The 17,470-nt window shown below is 37.3% G+C and overlaps 1 protein-coding gene and 1 long non-coding RNA gene across 2 annotated transcripts in view; one reads left to right on the top strand and one right to left on the bottom strand.

Moving 5' to 3' along the window:
* Nucleotides 1-7,533: 7,533 nt before the first annotated feature.
* Nucleotides 7,534-10,620, top strand: LOC127611764 (uncharacterized). Its single transcript, XR_007965446.1, has 2 exons — nt 7,534-7,671; nt 10,369-10,620. It is a non-coding gene; the product is annotated as an uncharacterized LOC127611764 (long non-coding RNA).
* Nucleotides 8,778-17,470, bottom strand: part of klf12b (Kruppel-like factor 12b) — a 49,197-nt gene continuing 40,504 nt past the window's right edge. The window contains exons 5-6 of the mRNA XM_052082498.1: nt 13,456-13,613; nt 8,778-12,249 (exon numbers count right to left, since the gene is read on the bottom strand). Coding sequence (XP_051938458.1) covers nt 12,068-12,249; nt 13,456-13,613 — 340 coding nt within the window. The 3' untranslated portion in view covers nt 8,778-12,067. The remainder of the gene's footprint in view (nt 12,250-13,455; nt 13,614-17,470) is intronic.

The raw sequence follows: 17,470 nt of genomic DNA, 5'->3' as shown, positions 1-17,470 counted from the left end.
TGGTGGTTATATTAGGGAAGTGCCGCTCAACACAATGCTGTCTATATTTCAAATGCGGTCAACAAATCACTTGAAAGCATATTTATAATGAATCAGCGCTACCGTAAAAGAAAAGGAAAGCCAAACATAAACAACTCAACAAATAAATAAAGCAATGAAAAAATAAAACAAAACCTGACCGAAAAGGAAATTATTCATGATGAACAAATTACAGTACAGTACTGTATATGCAAGCAACAAAGACCAACAATGATAAAAATCAACAAATATTTATAGAAATACACAGTAGTATGTGTCAAAATGCGGACAACAATTATATCAAAATATAAATATAAAATATATTATCTCTTTATCTATACACAGATATACCTTACAGTGCACATTTTATCATTATGTTGAATTGGTGGGATCATATCAGATCATAAGATAAGTCCTGAGGCTTCTTCAAACTTGCCTTTTTTTCTTGTAAAGCACTTAAATCGCGGCATGGCTTTTGTGCTGCTGGTGAGCTTAATACCCAGTCACTGACAGTGTGAGCAGTTATCTGTTTGCATTTGCGCGTAAAAGTGAAAGTCTAGTCATTGTTGCTAAAGTATGAATCTGAAACAAATTTATTCAACTGACGTTATTTGCTATCAGAAAAATTTGTTTTTGAAGTGAACTTGCGTCACGGGGATTTTGGAGGTTCCGCTTTATGCTATCATTCCATTGCGACGACTTGTTCAGTCAGATCAGCTTTGCAGTGGTTACTCGATTCTTTCTACTGTATGTCTTCTGTGGGAACTAAAACAAAAATCCTGACGAGTCAACTCTATTGTGTTAAGCTGATTTTTAAAGCTGCTGTCACTGTGATCTTAAGAGTGCTGCAAGGTTGGATTAGTACTCTGCTTTTTATTGCTGAGACATGACAATGAGAAGAAATTAGGCAAAAGCACCACGCGGGTGTCAACGTTCCTGCAAGAAGCTAACAAACGGATCTACATAGTAAATGTAATGTTTGTAGTTTGATTCTTGGAATTAACAAACTTAGAGTAGAATGTCCAAAATCTAACAACAGAAACCGTTGACACAATATGATTAAAAAATTAAATGAATTTAAAGGGCTTCAAATATGCCATTGTACACACACAAGTCATTTAAATGGGCACAAAGCAAATCACATGAGATACTCACAGTCAATTTGTGTCCATGGGCAAGGCACTTCACCAACAGTGGTGCACGGCTGAGTGTGAATGTTTGGTGGTGGTCGTAGGCAAAACCAAACAGGGTTGTCTAACTGAATACTCATGAAAGTAGTTTGTGAGGCCTTGTCTTCCAGATTTGGCGGAAGGCCACGTGGCAAGCAGATGACAAATGACACTCATTAGAATGAAGGGAGTCAGCTGGGCGACTCACCAGGCTCCTTGGCAAGTTTGGGTGCTCCTCCAAGTTCACACATACAGTGTATGGGATTTAATATGAACTGAGTTAAAAAATATATATATATACAGGGGCGTGTGTGTGTGTGTGTGTGTGTGTGTATATATTCATTCATTCATTCATCTTCCTAACCGCTTGATCCTCACTAGGGTCGCGGGGGGTGCTGGAGCCTATCCCAGCTGTCTCCGGGCAGTAGGCGGGGGACACCCTGAATCGGTCGCCAGCCAATCGCAGGGCACACAGAGACGAACAACCATTCGCACTCACACTCACACCTAGGGACAATTTAGAGTGTTCAATCAGCCTGCCATGCATATTTTTGGAATGTGGGAGGAAACCGGAGCACCCGGAGAAAACCCACGCAGGCCCGAGGAGAACATGCAAACTCCACACAGGGAGGCCGGAGCTGGAATCGAACCCGGTACCTCTGCACTGTGAAGCCCACGTGCTAACCACTGGACTACCGGGCCGCTCATGTGTATATATATATATATATATATATATATATATATATATATATATATATATATATATATGTATATATCAGGTAATTATCAAAACCCAGAGTAACAACATTGAAGACATTTTTTTCTCAACTCTATCCAGTCACCTTTAACCCTTACGTAAAGGTGTGATTTATATATATATATATATTAGAGCTGTCAGTTTAGTGCGTTTTTATTGGCATTAATTTAAATGAATTTTAACGGGATTAAATTTTTTCTCGCGAGATTAACGCTTCACACCTCACAAGCGGATGTTACGTTGCTCTATAAATACACCAGAAACAAAACAACAAGCGCGCTGCAGAAGTCCACGCCCATGTCTGTTTTGCCAGCCACGGCAGCGCGAGACACCGATAAGGGATACTTTGAAAGAGTTTATGAATGGAAAGTTTACTTTTAAATAGTTGCCATATTGCTCCACTGACAAGACCAAAGTTATCTGTTCTTCTCTCTCTCTCTATATCATACAGGTATACGATGTATGCCACTGACGCGATTGTTACTTGTTTGGAACTATTTTGTGTGGAAGGTTACAGTGGTCTGTGTCCATATAAATATAGCCGGTGGAGCTTCTCTGTGTTCGTCTGACAGCGACAGTGCGCTACGGTGGTAGCGACCTAGCGAAAGTAAAACGTCTCCAGTGTTGTCATCGAACCAAGTGTAGTCATTCGAAATGAGATCTACACAAAACCGTAGAGAGACTTCCGCGCAAGAAGGACCAACACAATCAACATAGCCTGACTGTGTTAGGGGGAGTGAGCCCCCCCCCCACCCCCCCTTCCAGAATGGTTTGCCCTTGCAGCACGGGGGAAGTGCGTGTTCTTGTTTGTACGGCCGGCAGTTTTGAATACAGCGGCACATAATGAACACTGGTGTCCGGTGTTTCGTAATTCTTCAACAAATGTACAGAAACAGACTGCTGTGTTGAAAGCAAACTTGAGAAAAACGAAGTATGCAACCATGGTTTAAATCCACTATAGGCTGAGTAATAGTGTACCTTAGATGTGCACTTTATAATGTTATATTGCTCTGTTTTGATTTAATTAAAAAAGCTGTTAGATTAGCTGTTGTGTCACAAAATATTTTTTTCACCGTTATTGGTGGACAGTAATATTGTGTGAGAGATTATGTGTGAATAACTGCACCAAGTGAAAAATTGTTCACGTAAAGTTGAAAATCGAAATTGTTATTTCAGTAAATATTTGAATTTGGCACATAGAAAACTGATTCATGATTCCATGTTGATGAGAGCATTAAAATGGGGACAAAATAGGACAAAAAATGTAAACGGAAATTCATAAACGATAAAAATGTGTGAGTAATCACGATTAATGTTTTAGTTCATTTGAGTTAATTATGACAGTTGCATTTTTAATTAGATTACATATTTTAATCGTTTGACAGCTCTAATATACATATATATATATATATATATATATATATACAGTGTATATATAGAAATACGTTTCTCAACTCAACTCAACTGTATTTATAGAGCACTTTCAAAGCAGTTTGAGCAGTTTGAATAAAATGTGCACTCGTTACCTGTTCCTGCTTGAACCAAAACAGGTTCATGAATCCGACTGGCCATGCGACATCACAGAAATGACTACGATTTAAAGTATAGCTGTGTGGCCAAGTGGACCACACAGCTATACTTTAAATTGTAGAAATGATGTACCTGTAAACATGGAATCATTCACGAGCGGCTAATTGATGTTATTCGTTTTAAATACAACATGAACCAAAAACCAAGTGGAGACCATGTTATAAGGCAAAAACATTTTTTTTTCATCAAATACCATTATGTGACAGTTTTTCCCACTTTAGGGAATTTTGATTCCATCTTGCAAGCAAGGCAGAAACTGATGCTGTTGAAAATAGTCTCAATTCTAACCTGGGAACTTCCATCATCACGTAAAGGCGTAGTTTCAATTTCAAGTAAACAATCGGGTTGAATCAGGGTGGCAAATCATTTTAGCAATGTATCAGTGATGTGTTCACACAGGCGCTTACTTGTTGGGGTTTTTTTTCAACCGAGGGGGGGTAAATCCACCACCGGCGTTCTGTTATTAACACTGTCCCCGAACTCTTGACACTAGCTGATTTGCAGTGCCGACACAACAATAATAAATAGTGAACACATTCCTCAACTCTAAATGTATTCAGGTAATTATCAAAACCCAGAGTAACAACATTGAAGACATTTTTTTTCTCAAAAACTCTATCCAGTCACCTTTAACCCTTACGTAAAGGTGTGATTTCAGTTTCAATTAGACACCAATCAGGTTCGAATCCCAATGATACCCTATTGAACAATTTATTGTTTCATCCTGGGCTTGGCGTCTCTGCGGTTTTATAGCTGAGTGGTGTTAAGACATTTCTGTTTTTAAAGCTGTCCCCTAACTTGAACTCTTTCAGGGACTGCGGTTAGTGGACAGCTTATCATGTTATCAGGTTACAGGGTGCATAAAAGGGTTCATATTGGCCATGTATGTAGGTATGTATGCATTGATTATTAGGGCTGCATGATATTGGAAAAACATGCGATATCAAGATTAGTGCAATATTTAATTAATATGTACCTAAAGAAATGACATTTTTATGATCTAATGAAACAAATACCGTCAATATTTTTGTGTCTTTCTTCTGTAAAAAAAACCCACCTGTTTTTTAATTTATTTATGCACAAGTAAAACAATGCTTTGTTTTCAGCTTTTTGCCTATAACATACACATTTCATAAAAGTTAAAAAAAAATAAGTAAAACATATTTTAATCGTATTTCCGTTTCCTGCATTTTATCAATAGATTCGAATGTACTTTGTAGTATGTTTGAACAAGTATGCCCATTTTTTGGCCACATTTTTGGGGGGTAGCAAATCATATCCCAACATCATAAGTATTTTTTAAGTCACGCTCCAAACAAGATGAAAGTGTTGTTTCCTTGATTTGTCTTCAAAAAGCAATTTCAAAGTGCTCCTTTTTTTTTTTTTTTGTTCTCCACTTAGGACCTGGCAGCATGAACATCTGCCAGACGTTTTTAGTGTCTTCAAGTTCCTTTTCAAAGTGGCTTTTATGTATATTTATTTTTTCAAATGAATAAACACCAAATAAACCCTTTTCCCAGTGGGATGATGTTCGCCTACCTTTCTCGACTAAAACCATTCCTGCCACTTGATTTTTCCAAATGTATTTGTCTATTTATTTTACGAGCAAAAGGATGAACATTTGATTATTAAAGTATTTGGGTCCAACCGGCAAATCAGAAAGAGAGCATATCAAAATTATTTCGAGCAAAGGTCACAGGGTTCTACCAGGTTAAAATAGGAATAAGCGTAGTTTGCGTTCTTTGTTGTTGTTTTGTTTAATGGTTTATAAGTGTGAATTCATGTTGTTATAATATTATAGTTGATTAAATCATTGATTGAAATACAGTATACATTAAAGTTATACATCTGCAATTTGCACCTCGAAGATGGTGGGGAGGAGTAATAAGCAATGAATCATTTTCATATAAATTATGATAGGTGCATATTTTTAAGCTTTAGGCTTTTTTTTGGGGTGAAAGGTGAGTGTTATTTTTTTGGGGAAAAAAATTAATCAAGCTACAGTGAAGACGAGTACCGGTAAGCCAAACTCTGCCTGACTCATCCACCGTTGGACTGAATCTCACATTTGACGTGAGAGCCTAAAAAAAATCCAAAATGAAATGGGTGAACTTCAGAACTGTACAACAATAGGGGCATATTTTTCCCTCATGAATTGAAACCAATCAAAATTTGGAAATACTTTACGTTCCCCATAATTCCAATATTTGCCAACCAAAGAATAATAGGATATAACTCAAGCATTACATATCAAATGCAATTTTATTTACCTTCATGCCTCCATTCATATTAATATACATTTATATGTTTCAATTGATTTAAATTTCACAGCTCCATCCATAAGGAAAAAAAGACATACAGAAGAAGTAGACAAAGCACAGACTGGATAGGCTACTGAGAACAACTGAGAAAGAAATAAGAGCAACACACAAAAAAATGGGCACCTTTTTCTTTTTTTAAAAATTTGACTCCCTCCCCCAAACAATAAAAAATTAAAATGTACAGTTGTATTGTTATTCCGTGAGCAAAATCTCCCTTTCAAGGTTTGCTGAGCGAGCTCACATTTTTCATTACGTCGAGAATGAAAAGAAGAAAATTGAAAGCTATTTACACCACACTCACTTTACATAAATACAAGAACAACCATTTACCGTACGAAATATCTACAAATTCAAACACAGCCGCCAGCTTCACTACTCTTCCAAATCTCAAAATCAAAAAGTACATTGAAAGTAGAGTAGATATAGAACTGATAGATTCATTTATTTAATTTTTTTTTTAAAAAGAGCATTGATCAACATAGAGTAGGATTCCTTGATTTGTGTGTGTTTGTGTTTTATTTTATTTTTATGCGGGATAACACGAACTGGATTCCTGTGAGTCAGAAAGGCTTGTTTTTTGTTTTTGTAAGAAATGAGTGTGATGAACTGTGTCCGTGAGTAGATGCGGTAAACACATGCAATCGCCATGTTATTAAAACATGAGAGGTCCGACTTGCATATCGTTGTCTGTGCTTTTTTTGTTTTCTTCCCTCCTCAATTGTTGCTTTGTGACGTACAAACGATTTTGTCAAATGAAAATGCTGCGCGGAGCAGTAATGTCAAATGAGGCACTATTTATTTACATTATTATTCATCTTGTTATTATTGCATAACTTTGACCCTGGTTACCGTTGCAAAATTATGCTTTAAAAAAAGATGTTGAAGAGAAAATACAAAACAGCCTGTATTATCAGGATGCTATTTTTTTCCAAGATACTGCTAAGATGAAACAAGTTCATATCATGTTTGGGAATTTTGTTGATATGTGTATACAAACAATTCATTGAGAAGCGAACACTTTTCACTCCCCGGGAAAGATTTGATTGAAAACAATCTAATCCAGAGACTTCACCTCATAGTTATATGTAAACCACACAATTTCATGATATGATTTCAAAACATAGTTTACCCAATAGTAACTTTATTTGTGTTTAATATATTTCATCAACTCGCAACGCACAATTTTAATGAGTCAGTGAAGCATAAAATTGTGAAACGGACTCAGCATTTAACAAAAATAAAGAATGTCAGCCAGAGTCTTCGTGCTGCTTCAGAGATCACTTTTGAAACCTTATCTTATTTTATACTTTTTTTTGGGCTCATTCAAAAATAGGTTTTTAAACCACACTCTTCTCTGTAATGTGTTAAGTTTAGAAGGCATTTGTAACCGCATAATTTTAGAAGAAAAATCTTTTTCCGAAGCATTTGATTCCAATCTAGAAATTGTTTGACTTTCGAAATAGTACAACTTTTTATTTAAGGGGCATTTTATTTTTCCAGAAAATGTTCATAAAATTCTGAGGCGTTTGCTTTTAAGGATAAATTCAGGGTACATTTTGAAATTGTACACTATTAGGGACATACCTTTAATGGAATTGGTTATGTTTGGAATATGAGAGCATATTTTCCTTCATACTAATTGGATAAACTTGTCTTTGTTTTCAGCTAACAAAATGTTGTTGCATGTCAATGTATAACAATAACAAAATACACCCCAAAAGTTATTTGAGGACGCTAAAAATGTGATTGTGTGGAACAAGCTGAAAGACAAATATTTAACGCAAAATGTAAAATAACCGCGATTGGCTGGCAGCCAGTTCAGGGTGTAACCCGAATACTACCCGGAGACAGCTGGGATAGACTCCAGCACACCCCGCGACCCTCATGAGGATAAGCGGATTGGAAAATAAATGGATGGAAATGTAAAATAATGTTTAAACAATTTGCCTTTTTTTTTGCTCGATTACCATATAGCAACGGGTCGATAAAATTATTGGACAAACCAAAAGTAACTGATTTCTCATTAAATTCAGATTATTTAATGAGGAAACAAAATTATGTAGAGCAAGTTGAAAAAAATATTGACATAAGCATTTTAGTAATTTTGTCAGTGACCGGCTAAAAAGTATGACTTTTTTTCCCTCCTTTCTTTTTTTATTTTTTATTTTTTTTATCGAACATATTGCAAAATGTTCCAAATGGAAAACAAACAAACTAATTGGATCAGCTTCATGTTTGCGATATTGCAACTTCAAGAAATATAACATGTTGAAATGTAAGAATACTAAACGAAAAATATGAATCATCTACTTATTTTTGGTAAAACCAAAAAATGAAAGTACGTGGACCACTTGGACACCAACGTTTTTCTAACCAAAAGTCCATTTTGCACTGAAATAACAAACAACAGTAGTGTGGAACAGTTAAATATAAAAATATCAGGTGATGTCCAAATTTTATTGTTTTGTGTAACCGCTAGTCCAAACCAGTGAAAGTGAACAGCATTTAGCCCCATGTTTGACTGTGTACAACAAATAAATTTGAATGGCACTCTCTGAAGGAAAAAAAAAAGGCATACGGATAAATCATGCACCTAGAATCAAAGAGCCCTCTTCAGAAATCGCATAAACAGTATACTGTATTTATACGGTATATACACACACGCGCGCGTCTTAAAAACGTCATCACATATATTACAATATTTTATTTGTACAGAAAGAAAAGTAATATGAGCGTGTTGAAGTGACCCTCAATCATAATATTATATTATATATATATATATATATATATATATATATATATATATATATATATATATATATATATATATATATATATATATAATATGAATCATAAAATATGATAATGTTGGTTTTATTTTTTGATTATAAATTGACATCTTCCATAAAATTCTTTTACAAAAAAATTATACTAATAATAATAAACAAACAAGGTGCTAATATTCTGTCACTAACATAACACATTGATATGTGCACAAATTATATACAGTACATAAATAAAGCAAACACATACATGTTACATATTGGGTTAATATGTATATGAGGGTGGGTGGTTATGGGCGTCGAGCTTTTTCCAAGGTGCCATTATATGTGTGTGTGTGTGTGTGTGTGTGTGTGTGTGTGTGTGTAAGGGTCACCGGCTCCTTTTACTGGCTTGGCTCCAATAACTGTATTTCGAAGAATATTGACTGCTTTAATACTGTAGGCAGAAGAAGTAAATCTCTGCATTTGAAGAAAATAAATTCTGAATATAGTTCAAATATTGTGAAACAAATATTGATGTCCTATTGTTAAATATGGACAAAAGAATTGGGGAGGGCCATCTAATTAAACACAGTGGAAACGCAAATTCTGAACGCCCAAAATGTCTTGCAATTGGGAAAGTGAAAAAGAAAATTGTTGAAGGAAATGTCACAGACCTAGAGACAAAAAAAGTCGAGAAAAATATTCAAGGAGACACTCTGCAAGATTTCAGAAAATCTTGCGAGGCGTGACAACAGCTAATTTCAGCGAGCAAGCCTGAAATCATTTAATGCGCACATTTGGCTCTTTCTTTGGTTTTTCAACAGGTTCTTGAATAACTTCTCATACACCCAACAGTCCCAAGTTAAGTGAATATAATTTATACTAAAGTGTAACGCCTAGGCCCCAGAAATGTCACACCTAAAAATAAAATATGTTGATAAATGATACGTTTTACACTTTTACTGAGCACATTCTAAGTTTGAATTTAAATATTATCTTTCACGGTTTTAATTGATTGAAACTTAATGTTTTAGTTTACACTTTTGAAAGACTTTTTAAAAAATGATAATTGTGCATTAAAAAAACAACAAACAAAAACTTCAAACGGATATACTTTTCAGTGCTGTATTTTTGTGATAATAAATGATGTGTTGTGCACGGAGGCGGGTTAGGCGCTGCTGTATGCAAACGAGAGGATCTGCAAGAAGGAGAACGGTGCTGCTGTGGGAGGAGCCACAGTCAATCAAAATGTCTCCTTTCATTTCCTTTAAATGCAGCACACTAGTCATACACTAGCGTCTCGACGTGGCTGAAACACAACCGTACCATGAAGTGAGCACATGGAGACCCCCTCTTCCACCAACGAATCTATAACTGTGGTGCCCATGGGGACGATTCAAAAAATATATACGACAATGATTCATATGTTTTGAAGTCCGCCGTTTACATATTCATGAATGAAATACATCGTACTACACCAGTCGTCTACCCTGTGCGGGTACGAAGATGTGGTCTGAGAAGATGGAAGGCATAAATTGACTTTCAAGCTAAACTTGTTCCAGCTACAAATTGCAAAGACATTGTGATCTGTGCAAGTGAATACATTTAATAATCAGCATCTCTGTAAGTACTTTATCCATTCATCCGTTATCTGAGCCGCTTATCCTTAGGGTCCCGGGGGTGCTGGAGCCTATCCTAGCCGTCTTCGGGTAGTAGGCAGGTTACACCCTGAACTGGTTGGCAGCCAGTCGCAGGGTACATATAGACCTGCTCACGATTACACCAAGGGGCAATTTAGAGCACTGTGTCAAACTCAAAGCCCAGGGGCCAAATCTGGCCCGCCATGTCATTTTACGTGGCCAGTGAAATTGGAATTGAACCCTGGACCTCTGAACCGTGAGGCAAATGTGCTAACCCGTTTGACGACCTTGTGTATGTTAAAAAAAAAAAAAAAGATTCTGAACTGTTCCTGATGACATGAACTGAAAACATTGCATTTTTTGTACAGGAATGATGGTGACTATAATTGCGACATAATAATGGGGTTCTTAGTAGAATAATTCAGTCGGCAAAATCTGAACTCAAGGCTGAGTTACAAAATGCATGGCCCACCACTTTTGAGAAGGAGGGTTTGTGAGGGTGACAGTTTGCCCCTGAGACCGACTGATTCTATTTCCATTTTTTGCAGTGTGGAGAATTTCGATATTCCACTGTGTTCATCACTCAGGGGGTTTATAAAATATCGTCCCAATGCTTTTGTCCACATCATAGATCCAAATGAGTTGTAAAAAAATGTCAATTAAGTGTAGTTCCCATTTGAATCCAGACAAAGTATTTTGTAGTTGATGACATTCAAGGCAGCTAAATTTTGTACACAGATGGGAGCAAAAATAAAATTTGACATCAATCACCCAACAATGTATTGCTCTTCTGTATGTGTGTGCATTTGCTGCCATCTTTGTAACACTTTTAAAGTCAAGTGCTGCTGTGCAAAAAAATTAAATAAAATCCACAAATTACAAAACCAGCTGAGAGAAAAAGTAAGGAAAGCAGAGTCCTTATCGTGATTGTTGCCAAGTTCTCTGTACAGGATGTTGCTGAAGTGTATAAAGCCAGCAATGAAATCTTGAGAAAAAAAACGCTCCCCCAAAAATGTTACCCACAAAGGCGCATAATACATATTATTATTATTATTAATTATTTGTAGTAGCAGTCATAATAATTAATAATAATAATAAAAAACAATTGTATTTTTTTCACAAATTTACTATGGCCCTTTGAGGCTAAAGTGGCCCCTGATATAGAAAAAAGTTTTTTTAAGAAAATCTGTTTTGTGTGTGTGTGTGTGTGTGTTGTTGTTGTAACCGTTAAGATTGCACTTGATCTGATTGCTTCATCACAGCTCAAAAATCCAACAAAGAGGCTCCAGATTTTTTTGGGGGGGCGGGGGCTGTTAAATCGACATTTGAGAGTGGGCCACCCATAAAAATAGATATTGCGTCAATGAGTTTGTGGTGGTTCTCGCAAAGGCCAGAGGCAATCATCTGTGATCAAGTGGCACCCTCTGCTGCCAATCTGGTTCCGCTTCTAGAAAGCCAGCATCATGAAAATAAAGAAAGGGGGTTGGGAGAAGAAAAATCCACACTCTGGGGTCTTTCACATTATGAAGACAAAAAAAATATATATTCCGAAAATTGCATCTTCTCCCCCCGTCCGATTAAAGAGTCCGTGTTAAAAACTTCCAAACAGTGCTGTAAAAGACAATAAAAGCTCCTGACTGTCTGCTCCTTCCAAGAGGATCCCCATTTGACCCTGTTTTCTTTCTTCTTCGCCGTCATGTTCCTCCCATGTGTCCAGGCCAGCTGAAGAACATTTCCCAGGGAGATCCTGCTCCCCCACGTGTGGTGGTTGCTTCCTTCCTTCCCGGCTGATAATTTCTCACTTGTCTCACACCAGCATGTGCCGACGCCGGTGCAAGGCTAAGTGGTCCGAACGGGAGAAGCTGCGGTCGCAGTCCGCGCACTTGAAGGGTTTGACGCCCGTGTGCTTCCGGTAGTGGCGGGTCAGCTCGTCCGAGCGGGCGAACTTCCACGTGCAGCCGTCCCAAGTGCATTTGTAAGGCTTTTCTCCTAACGGGAACACACAAAAAACACACCCGCTCTGAAAAAAACAAACAAACGTAGCAATTTCCAGTGTCTCCTTACAATACCTCCAACTTTTTTAGATGGTTATTTTAATACTCCCTTATCGGCTGTCAGAGATTCATTGATTTACTAAAATGTTTTCTCAACGTGGCTGTTGTGTGCTGTGCTACCGAAATACACGGCTTCACACTGGGACTGTGTAACTGGATAAAGAAAGCTTTCTTTTTTCAACTGAATGTTAATGTTCTATTAAAATGTATGGATTAAAAAAGGGGAGTCCGTATATCGCTGAATGATAAACATGATGAAATGATGAATTCAAATTGCTTTGTTTTTTTTTTTTAATACAGTAGTGGCGATTTTACGAGTGTGTCCAGTCGGTGGCTTTCAAACAATGAACACCCACCCATCTAATGTGATACATGCAAGAATTTAGCACAAATGTTTTACTTTTTCCTAAACGTCTATAGGTTCCTTGGTCTTATTGAGCTACATACAACCTATGGGTGATGTTTGAAGTACAAGTAAAACGTTAACATTCGTAATTGTTCTGTGATCATGAATTGCTGTTGTATGAATAAAAGCCTAAAAAAATAAAGATATTGTAAAGAAGAAAGCCACCAATGCAGATTATAAACACTATAAAGCATGACAGCTAATGTCGCCCAGCAACTAGCCACGCAGCAGATAGCTCGCGAGAGGCAAGCGCTAATAGTTAACATTTAGTGGTTGACCTCACCGAGCATTGACAAGACAATAAATGTGCAAGACAGCGGATAAAGGGTGAAAATTAAGATTTTGGTAATTTTCTAAATTATTTGAAATATTTTACAAACAACAAAAAAAGGCTACTGGTTTCTAGTGTTGTGGAGCAGCTGTGGGGCTTGCTATCCGCTCATATTTGCAACCAAACTTCACTCTCTGGACATTTCAACATTGGCCTAATCTACAACTACGTTATTACTTTGCAGCTAGGGGCAAGAGACACTACTTGTTAACGTTAACAGTCAACTTCCCTGCTTGGACTTAGAGATACATTTTGCAACAATACAATATTGTTTGCTCTTTGTTTCATTCCAAAGTTAGCCCAAATAATGTTAAACACGACAATGATGATCTCCTCCAAAACAGTTTTTTGGGCAAGCACATAACATAGCACTCAAAACGGCAAACACGTTCTTTTCAACTGACCTGTATGCGTCCGCCGATGTGCTTTTAAATGGGAGCTTTTGGTGTAAACCTTATTGCAGCCCTCAAAATCGCATCGGTGGATTCTCCGCTTTTTGGAATCGGGCGACTCCGACCTCCGAGGACGCCGTATACTGTCAATACTGAACGGTGACATTGAACTGAAACACACAAAAGAAGCGTCAAAGGCGGTGACATTTTTGGCCCGTGTGACACTCGTTTAAAAGGAGTTTGAGCCACTTAAACAGTTTGACAACAATAATCGTGCACTTTTCGATGGGTTACATATAATAGGGACAGTAAATAGTGTTGTTGGATCAAATATTCGGCAATTATACTACAACACCTGCAATTGGTGGGCGATCAGTGCAGGGTGTTGTACTTCGCCTAACCTGAAGACAGATGTGATAGACTCCCATAGGCCCGCAACCCTCATGAAGATAAGCAGCACGGATAATAGATGGATATACTATTTACGCATAAAACATGTACCCCAATCTTCAACAGGTAGATGGACAGACAGACAGACTGCGAGTGGCTGGTAACCGGTTCAGGGTGTCCCATCAACTGCCCAAAGACAACTAAAGGTCGGCTGCAGCACCCCCCGCGACCCTTATGAGGATAAAGCGGAGATAGATAGATAGATAGATAGATAGATAGATAGATAGATAGATAGATAGATAGATAGATAGATAGATAGATAGATAGATAGATAGATAGATAGATAGATAGATAGATAGATAGATAGATAGATAGATAGATAGATAGATAGATAGATAGATAGATAGATAGATAGATAGATAGATAGATAGATAGATAGATAGATAGAAAGATGCAAAACATTGAACGCGCATGTCTGTGGTTCAATGTGCAATTTCGCCAGCAGGTGGGAGTGTTAGCGTGCATTATATTAAAGATGTTGACTACCTCCAAATCCTATCAATGTGTTCTCTATCTCCATCGAGTCCACTGAGATTAACGACGACAGATTTATTTCCATTGTCCGTTATTGTGGCATTAGCACAGCCGTAAGTAGTCAGGATCACCTTGATGATGTCTTTTGTCAGCTTATCACAGCGAGATAAAAATCCCATTAGGACTATGGTAATTTGTATTCCAGTCTGGGGGCCCAAAACGAATCATAAAAATGGTGGAAAATATTTTCTTTAAATTAGAGTAATAATTTTTGTTTTAGTCTTAATTCACATGTTCAAAAAAACCCATAGAATTGCTTAACCTATTGTGATTGTTTATATAGTGGCCTCCTGCTCTCTCGTGCAGTGGACGATTGCATCTTCATACTGGGCATGATCAGACTTGATTTAGGTAAGAATTAGAACTACAGCAGCTTGCAGACACATTGTGTGGAAAAAGACGTTATTGCAGTGGAGTGGAGAAGGCGAGACAAAACTGTTTTTAATCAAAACTACCAAGGTTTCAACCCGTTTCCCATTGACATGAAATCTAGACGCTCTGCTGTCAGTGTCATCAGAGGATCAAGTGCAGAGTGACACAAGAGACACTTTTCTTTATGAAGATGTAAGTGGTTGAAATGGCAAACTTGATTAAATGTTATTGATCAGTTACAGTGAACGTGTTGAGACAATTGACTTGTTTGATCATTTTCAACAAAAAGGATTTGAAGGACGTTATCTCAGGAAATGAACTGTTTCAAATTCACATGGTTGAGTTGGTGAGAAGCATTAATATTCAGATGTGGAGGCCCCCATGAGTGTGTTTACCGTGTGCCACCAAATGACTAAATACACCGTTGTATGTATAGCATTTCAATGTGCATTCAATAGGGGCAAATGAAGAAGTATGAGAGAGGAAGATCAAGGGCTGGATTCGAGTGCCAGACAGTTCACACAAGGGACTGTCGCCACCGCAGCAACACCACTTCCTGTTTCCCTTTACATCTTTTACCATTTTTTTTTCAAATTCTCCCGAAATTATGGTACACACAGACAAGCAGACAATAATGCGGCAGACACCTGTTGCTCATGGCCTCTTGCCGAATTGAAGCTGCAAAGGAAATTCTCATGAACCCGCTGTTTACTTTCAGCGGTACAACATATTCAACTCGACTATTTTGGGTGTTTGATTTTGACATTTTAGTATTTTTCAAATGTTGATGTTTGTCATTGTTTAATAAAAACAACATCCAACCTGATGATGAATAAAATGTTTTCATGTTTAGATGCCAACAACATAAGATCAACAAGTTAGTCAAAATAGTATGACATACTGTAGGTGAACACAGAAAAAAAGTTGAGTCACCACAAGTACTGTACTTGGTGTTGTGGGGATGACAATAATAAGTAAAAATATGAAGATATAAAAGGAAAAACAAATATTACAACTGTTAATTAAATATGAGAAAAATTTGCACAGATAAATTAATTTGAATATTTTGGTTTTTGAATGTATTTTATGTTTGATTTCCAATTCGAACAAATCCAGTGAAAGAAAAAAATATTCAAGTTCATATTTAATTTCATTTGTGAAATCAGTTGCCCCAACGAGAATAATTAGACATTGATTCTCATCGTTTTTCTTTTTTGAAAAAGCACTGGCTATTTTTTTCATGATACTACACGATTGTTCCATGGTTTCATGACCACTAATGTGGGATAGTTTAAATAAAAAAGGGGATTACGGTCAAATTTAACTATTTGTGATTAGTAAAGCCTCCCAATGAAAATAGAATCTTCTGGATTTTTATTTTATTGTTTTAACTACAGGTATAGTCTATCATTTGATACATACCATTTTTTCCAGTGTACATTCATCAGGTAAATATGGGCAGATGTTGGATTTTTACCATCACAACTCTCCTTTAATAGATTGAGACAGACTTCAGGAAACAAATGTTGCACTTGTTAAAAGTTTTAATGGTTAACGTGATTTGTATACAATTAACATCGCAGGTCTTTATGAAGAGCCACTGCAGAAAGGGGGCGGGGGGTGGTAAAATCAAAACAAATAGTCTCCATAAAAACTATGCGAAGGTAATTCAGTCTTTTAGAGCTACAAAATGAGCTATTAGCTCATTAAGCCGTTACTTTGCATAAGTGAAACTTTAATCTTATCGTAACTTAGCTGCAGTGTGATCATCAATTGGGACTTTTCTCATGTGAGCCCCAAGTCAAAGCCCGCCCAGCCACACTGCGTCCAAACCTCTGTTTATTAGTGTGTCTAGAAAAAAAAGGAAGTAGCACTTTGAAGCATTTTAAACACTGCTGACCTCTGTTCAAGTTCCTCTATCTCTGCCTTTTCTCTCCAGAACAGACGTTGATCAGAATGTGTGTGTGTAGACGTGTGTCACCCGAAAGAGGAGCTCTGGATCCTGCTTTATTAAACACAATAGCATCTGTGTACTTGGTGAAAAGGAAAGCGGGTCATGCTAAAGGATGAGGTTCTCACGCTGCGTCTAATTGCGGCTTTGCAGAGAAAACAGGAAAGGACGTGAGAAAGTGTGCCCTGGGTGGCCTCCCGTCGGCCATTGTGGTACCTGTCAGAGGATATGACTCCAAGCACGGCTGCACTCTTGCCACCTACACATTGCGCAAGCTGTGGCTCTGCTAGGTCTTGAGTAACAGGCCAGAGTGACGTGTCGACTTAGAGGACAGTATACCCAGAAGCACGACATGACTTGCATTCATTAAGTCCCTTAATATTGACGGAAATCGTCTAGACTCCGGCTCAACATTTGCACACCAATCGACCTTTACGTAACTACATTATCAGTCAAAGAAAGAGAAAACAGAGTGTCAGGGTGTACAATGTTAGAGCTAAAGGAGGAAATAGAAACTTGTTTGATAAGCCACAGCTTGTCTTTTATTATATTATATACCATGCATATTTGATGCAGATCGAGTCGAGCAAAATTGTTTGATAGTCTGCTAAAATGTACGCAAAGTCAACGATCGACCATCATGCCATAGTTTGTGCAATCCATCAATGACAAATCAATCACAAGATATGAATAAGGCAAAATAACATGCTTTTTCTCTCA

Source organism: Hippocampus zosterae, chromosome 12, assembly GCF_025434085.1.
Source record: "Hippocampus zosterae strain Florida chromosome 12, ASM2543408v3, whole genome shotgun sequence".
NCBI lineage: Eukaryota > Metazoa > Chordata > Actinopteri > Syngnathiformes > Syngnathidae > Hippocampus > Hippocampus zosterae.
The sequence above is the reverse complement of the archived record's forward strand: the minus strand, read 5'-3'. Positions and strand labels throughout refer to the sequence as shown.